This window comes from Crassostrea angulata, chromosome 1 (assembly GCF_025612915.1).
Source record: "Crassostrea angulata isolate pt1a10 chromosome 1, ASM2561291v2, whole genome shotgun sequence".
Taxonomy (NCBI): Eukaryota; Metazoa; Mollusca; class Bivalvia; order Ostreida; family Ostreidae; genus Magallana; species Magallana angulata.
Genome location: NC_069111.1, coordinates 47,059,125 through 47,066,779, shown reverse-complemented (window position 1 = coordinate 47,066,779; position 7,655 = coordinate 47,059,125). Strand labels below are relative to the sequence as shown.

The 7,655-nt window shown below is 29.6% G+C and overlaps 1 protein-coding gene across 2 annotated transcripts in view; it reads left to right on the top strand.

The window, feature by feature from the left end:
• The first annotated feature begins 687 nt into the window (after positions 1-687).
• Positions 688-7,655, top strand: part of LOC128165617 (multiple epidermal growth factor-like domains protein 10) — a 59,460-nt gene continuing 52,492 nt past the window's right edge. Inside the window, exons 1-3 of one of the 2 annotated variants that reach the window (XM_052830346.1) lie at positions 688-760; positions 1,713-1,745; positions 4,411-4,494. In XM_052830346.1, the coding sequence (XP_052686306.1) occupies positions 724-760; positions 1,713-1,745; positions 4,411-4,494 (154 nt within the window). In that variant the 5' untranslated portion in view covers positions 688-723. The remainder of the gene's footprint in view (positions 761-1,712; positions 1,746-4,410; positions 4,495-7,655) is intronic. The other variant, XM_052830337.1, reaches the window with a different exon arrangement.

Sequence of the window (7,655 nt, the reverse complement as noted above, 5' to 3'; positions counted from 1 at the left end):
AATTTAAAAAAAAAAACACTCCAAAGCTACTAACTCAAAAAGAAGGTCATATATATGTATTGTTTGTTATAGAACTTTGATTGTTTTGTTACGTTAAAGCTTCAAAAATATAGGTCAATTATATTTCATTATCTTAATTGAAGTTTTTTTTATTCCGAGTAAAAGGTAATTCATAAAGCATTTGTTTACAGATAGGAGTAGTTTAAAAAATTGAAATCGTTTTAAATAACCTTTAAGCCTGACGTGTTGAACGGTTGCAATAATTGAAGAAAAAATACATTTTTGACTATTTCTTTTAAACATTATACAAATCATTTAGAATAACATTATACTGAATGATTATTTAAATTTTAATTGCATTTTTCCCCTTATGATAGAAAGCCATACAATCAGTAAAACAATATTAGGAGGTAATTTTCAAAAGGGCATATGTTGATGCATTGATTTAATAAGGCTTACTTAGACTAACCTAAAATCGTTGACCTAATAACAATACAGTTCATTGAGACTCAATTTAGTGAAATGATGATTTTTGCGTATTAATTTTTTTTAAATCCCTAAGAAACATGGCAATTTTTTGTCCAGATTTTGGTAAATTTAAACTATTTCAACGTGATCAGACAGTATATGCAGATATACCATATCTTATCAGTGGATCTTATATAACCATGCATTCAATTACTTGTCGTCTTATCTGGCTTGGTATTTTGTGAGTAAAAGACAATGCTAAATTCAGTGTTATTCCTGGTTCTTTTAGCAGGTAAAAACAGCTTAAAGTATCCTATTTTAAAAAAAAAGTAAGTTATTAAAATTTGGAAAAGCTTAATTGAAGAACACAATAATTGTTCCAATAACAGAGAAGCTAAGTAGTTTGTCAGATAATGTAAAGACTGCAAACATTATGAGAATGTCTGCATGTAGAAATTATCATATCAATATCATAACGCAATTTTTCTATGCAAATCACAGACCTGGTCGTCGATTTTAATCAACTTTTTCCGAACTGTTATGTTTAATACAGCCTTAATAATATTCCTTTTGTAGTTTGGAGTTTACGAAATAGCGCAGTTAATTGTTTTTTCTTCAAAATTTTGAAATGAGAGGGGAAATAGATTTTATCTTTTGACACGCATCCCATCACTTTGAAAATTAGGAATTTAGATTATCCTGTAAGCAAAGAAATTGTTTTTTTGCACAATTTGTGAATTGTAGGTCGCAAGAATACCGAATTTTTTTTAAGTCATTTTAGCTCATTCCAGCCACGTAGTTTATATATTGCTACTCTTTTTTGTCTTTCACTCATGCTCTGTCTCGCTAGGAATTTTTTCCTTAAACAATAGGGCAAATCATGACAACAATTCTTACATAGCATCTTTAGAGAAGTGGTCATACATTTGAGGGTGGTGGGGATGAATAACATGTATGCAGTAAGGAATATTCTTTACTTGTTGACATACTTACATACTTTGGAACATGGTTATGTTGAATAGATAATGTACACATATCAATAGGGCAAGGGGCTTGATATATATCATATATGTTGAAATACATTTTGAGAAACACTTCTTTTGATTATCTATTACCTTGTTGTATAATCATGTGACCGCTTTTCTAATAGGTCTCAATTGATTGTTCAAAGTTGTCCGTCAATAAAAAAAATGTTTATTCATTTCAGTTAACATTTATTCAAAAGTTTTCTTTTATTGATATAGGAATGTCTATTTTGGAAGTAGCAGGATTTATTGGTAAGTTTGGTGGAGGATTAAATTTAAAATCTAAATTGACGTGATTTTTTTTTTACAAAAATTTCAAGTAATATGCAGTCATTTCATGCATATGTTTTTTTTACAACTTTATGCTATGCTATGTTATTCATTTTTGATGATAAGCTATGAGATTTAAATGCAATGCTGTAAGATTTGAATGCTATGCTTTGAGAAATTGAAATAAAGGACTTAGTGATATGCTGTGATATGCTATAATATTTGAAAAAAGGCTTCATGCACCAAAGAGTTAAAAAAAATTTCGAAGTAAAATGATAAGAAGCCAAAGTTTACCACTAACATGAACATTTTTAAAAAATAAAAGCATTTGAAATATTTTAGCAATAAAATTTATATTCCCCATATATCTTTATTTATAGATCATATTTTTAAGGAGGAAAGTATGGTTTACAATCCAGCTCTCTTAAATTATTAGTAAAAAGGAATTAAATGGGTTTTTATTATTAAACAAAATCGTTTCTATATCAAGTAGAGATTAATCCAAATCGAAAGTTTGAATGAAAATAAAATGAATTAATTTAATTTATGAAATTTTGAATTTATGAAAACCTAAATTGCTAGGTTCTTTTAAATTATGAAAATTGGAATTATGTATCTCAAACATATTAATTATTTAAATATATAACGTGGTAAATTAATTTTTAAAATAACAAATAACATTACGGTGTTCACCGATTTGTCTTTTTAATTTCAAAATGTTGTTGACGGCTCAGAAACAGCTATTAAAAAGGCAGGTCTTTCGTACTCTATTAAACACCTAGTGATTAGATTTGCATACTTATTCCAAATCTCATTTAGTTATTATACATCTGTACTCGATTTGTTGTAAGTATGGTAGCATGGCTTTTAGAAACAAGTCCTAAGAGGCATGGGACATTTGATTAAAATGAATAAAAAAAACTTTGTCAGATTAAGAAGAAATATAGGACATGCAATAAAATTGCTGAAGATGAAAAGTTTAAGTCGTAGATCTGCCCTTAAGATTACAGAGTAAGAAGTACCCGATAACCAACAAAAATGATATAAAGCTTTAATATTATTTTTTTCAAAAATAATGTATCAAAAAATTAAAAGAACACTGATAAATTATGAACTCGACAGAGAAAAGTGATAATATTAAAAATAATGGTATTCCAATGGGCCATTTCTGTAAAAAATAAACAGTTGTAGAAAACATCAAAGTAATTTGAGAAAAACAGAAAAGAAAAAGAATTACACTTTTTTGATGGTATTATCAAGTTTTTACAAACTTGATCCCTCGATATTTTTTTGGTTATTATCTTGTTACACAGCTGTTAACTTGGCACCTTATTACTATCCTTTTTTTAAAGAAGACGTTTGTAAAAAGTAACAGAAAATGTTTAAAACGCAGTTTTGTCATTACTGTGAAAATGATAAGAAGCCGTTTGAATTTTTTTTTACCATAATCGGAGTTCATTATTTTATTGGTAAAGATTAATAATTTATTATTTTTTATTTTATTGTTGTACCACACAAATTGTTGTTTAAATGAGTTTAATAAATAAAGAAATAAAAATGTTGTGTAAAAGTCAAATAAGTTTTGAAGATGTAAAACCATCAAAATTCAATTGACAGGTATAAGCTATGAATTAAAATAACCGATGTTATATCAAAGTTTGGACTCTAAAAAGAAGTCTTCAATGGGGCTTTTTACGAGCAAATTCTAATGTATTTTTGCGATTAAGACTTTACTATAGAGTTTCGTAAAAATAGCATCCCGCGGAAAAATCGTTATAGGGCATGCAATATAGATGTAGTATCATGCCATATAGTTAACATTTGAGATATTGTTTACCCAGATACATTTAGTAAATTTATGTGTTATATTAAGACTCAAAAAAGGACTACCATGTGAATTGTATAACAAAGACTAAAACTTAATAGGAATAGTAGCTGCTCAACTTTAATCATAAAAAATCCACTTTTTCAAAAGAAGAACGATTTAATTTTGTCTTTTTAGCTAATAATTAGTTAATCTATTGATTCAAATTTTCAAACGATATACTGGTATTTGAATTAAAAACAATTATTTGAACAACTGAGTGGATGTAGAGGAACAAATTGATTTGTGTCCTTGTGGCTTTTGACTTATAATATATTCCGGGAAATAAATTTTCTCAACGAACTACCGAATGCAATCAATAATCAAATGCCAACTTCAAATGCCAATTAAAATAAGAAAAACCTTTTCATTTTGTTTTCAAACAAATACAGGTATGTGCGATGCATGTAAACATTTTTGAAATATAATGTCACGGCTACATCTTTAAAGTGATATGATATATACGCATTGAACAATGATAATCACTCACAGAACTTGATATTTCCCGAGAATGATGTCAATAATGTGATTTCGTTGTTTATTGAAGATTTTTCATTTAAATATTGATATTGTATTATGGATTTTTCTATTATTTTTTGAGTCATCATTTTCTAACAGCTATAAATGCGTTACTGGAAAGAAACTATTAAAAAATTTAAACAAGATGTTTAAACCGGTGTATGTAGTTTAGAAATAGAAAAAATCACTAATCATGCAAATTTCTTCACAGTTATTAAAACATAAAACTTGGTTTACAATATTCTAGGCAACTTCTTTAAACAGTTTCAGGATGCTACTCTGATAATAATTGTCGCTGTGGTATCAGTCAAACGCCTTACTGTTCTCTTGGAAGCTGTCATTGTAGAGGTATATTTCTATACTATGGCATGTAAAAAAGTTTCTTTTATTTTTTAACTATTCTGAGGTTTACGTTTTTTAGTAAACAGTTCGTCGACTTTTTTTTTTGTTGTTGAAAGATTCAGAATGTTACACTAATAATGTTTGTCATACTTATCCCTGTGGTACTGATCAAACGCCTCACTGTAATTCACCTTTACAAATAATTCAAGGATTCTTTTTAGCTTTTAGATACGAAAACAAATGAATATAGATTTCAACGTATGAGCTCACAGTGATCTCGCGCTTTATATTCCGCTATAAATTTACCATATTACTTTAATAAAAATGTAGATCAAACATTCGTAATTCAGGTTCTAATATATATATATATATATATATATATATATATATATATATATATATATATATATATATATATATATATATATATTTATATTTGCTTTATCCAACGAAATAGTGTATACGCTCGCCTTTTTAAGAAATTTGTTTCATGGCGGACGTAACGTTATTTGAGCTGATTTTTTACACAAACCTTCCAACATACATGTACCTTTAATTTTTGAAGTCCCAAAATATTTAGAGTGACCCCCCCCCCCCTTTGCCCGCTACGTAATATTACGATCCTACAATGGCATCCTGGTTTGCACAGACGACTGACGAGAAAGGTAAAAAAAATTAGGGACTTAAGCTATGAATTTAATTGTCACTTATTTTTTTTGTTTACGTATCAAACTTTAGGTCCTGACAAAACAAAGCCACAAATTTCTGTAAACAGTCATTAACAAACCTAATAAGTAATATTGTAAGGCAATCACGTGACGCGTTTCATCCAATGACGTCGAGACATTCTAGTCATAACCAAAACAATACAATTTCGTTCATCATTTAGGAGATAAATCTGTTTAATTGTAAAGTTTTACTGAAATAAACGTTGAAATAATTTTAGGCTCATTTTTTTTTCTTAGAGCTTAATCACATGATTAAACGGAAATACTGATCAGAAGACTTAAGTAATCAAGTTGACATACACAAAGTTGCGACTGCTCGTTAGTTTAAACTGACTCAAACGAGGAACAGTTTTTAATATTTTATAAAAATAATAATAAAAAAAACACGAGCCTAATGATTCAAAATTGAAAATATTGAGTAAGGATACTTAATGGTGGTGGAATAAAAGTTTTAAAAACATTATTCCGGTAAGTTCTTTTATGTAAACACAACAAAAGAATTCTGTTTTCATCATATCGCGTCCTCCGGTTCCGACGCCTATGCTACACAGTTATGTGTTTTCCTTCATGTTTGTAATTGAAATCTTTGACAAAATCCATTTTATATCAATTTTTGGTAGTAGATATAGTTTTTATGAAAGTACTTGCAAGACTTCGAAAACAGGTCACTCAAGCGTTGAAGCAAGGGGCAGTGTTCGGACCGGAAGTATTTGAAAAACTAAAGCTTCACCCATTTGATAAAGCAAACGTTTATTACAGGGGTAGTATACATTACACGAATGAGATACAGTACCGATCAGACCCAACCTAACACCAGAGTAAACCCCAACTAAACTCCGGGTTTACTTTCTAGGTTTACTTTGGGTTTATTCCGGGTTAACTCTTTGACAATTTAGGTCCACTCGAGGTTTACTTTGGGTTTACTCGAAAATTGCATTTAGGGTCAGTTGTACGCTCTGAAGTGTGAAGCAGGCCTGTATTTTATCTAACCATCTTACTGTCTGTTATTCCTGCCCCTTGTATATTCCAAATACATTGAAGCGGCTGCTATCAGGGGTATACTTCTGGCGGGGATTACTCTCTGTGTCCACTTTGGGTTAACTATGGGTTTACTATGGGTTCACTCTAGTAAATCCAGAGTAAACCCAGAAAGTAAGTCCAGGTTTTAGTTGGGTTTGATCGGGTTTGATTTGCACTGTCAATATATATGGGATGAACAATAAATCTACTTCACTAAAATGAACGTCTCGTAACCTTACATCACCTGACACCCATATAGTAATTCTATCAAATCTGTCGACTGCACCTCTTTCAATTATTAGTTTCCTTGATTACATTTTACTTGTTAATAACCATTTTTATAATTTTTTTTATTTTTAATTATCTATTTTTTTTTCGCTTTTTAATCAAACTCTTACCCTTAATAATCTTAATTGAAAAATACAGGTCTAAATTATAAGTGCCGTAGGAGTTAACAACGGGGGTTCAAATTTTCATTTATTAACTCGGACGTCAATTTAACAAGTTAACTCAACTCAATAAGCAAGTTAACTTAAGCAGGTGTGAAGTTGGCAGTTGTTGATTATTTTCGAGTGATTGGCCGCATTAATTGTCAAACCTTCTTTAAGAATGTGAACTAAAACTGTTTATAATTTAGTTGTTCTTTTTGATAGTTTCTTTAGTAGTTTTAGTAGTAGCGCTAGATTTTCTTTTCTTTGTTTTTACCCATGTTATTTATTTCTTTTGTCATGAAAAAGGAACTTGTTGTCCAGTATTTATATATCTATAAAGTAAAGAGAAATACACCTTATTGGAGCTCCACCTACGCCCCGGCCGGGGCTTGTACTCACGATCCTCTCAAATTGTCGTTTAACTGCATTCCACCTGTATCTCAAACGACCGTGTAGTGAGCGACCAGCGCGCTTGTTTCCCTTCGTCATCGTAAGCAAGATTTTTGTCTTGACTACGTGGCCCAGTGGTTAGAGCGGTGCACATGGCCGCTCACAGCTAGGAGAATGGGTTCCAGAGGTCGTGAGCTCAAGCCTCGGCTGGGGCGGAGGTGGAGCTCCAATAAGGTGAAATATATATATATATATATATATATATATATATATATATATATATATATATATATATATATATATATATATATATATATATATATTAAACATGTATTTGTATTCTTTCTACATTTAGAATATCAATTAAGTTTCTATTAAATGCAATATAAATAAGGGTGTTCTTTTGATAAATTTAAAAGTTTTAATTTAAATCTTCTTTGACAGAGAACATTAGGGTCAATAAGCGTATATTTACTACATTTATGAAAATATCTATTCCGACGCTTTGATTAATACATATCAACATTTTCCTCATAATGTAGAGAAAAATGTATTTTTAATATACTTTCATATTTTTTCTCACTTCATATTTAATGTT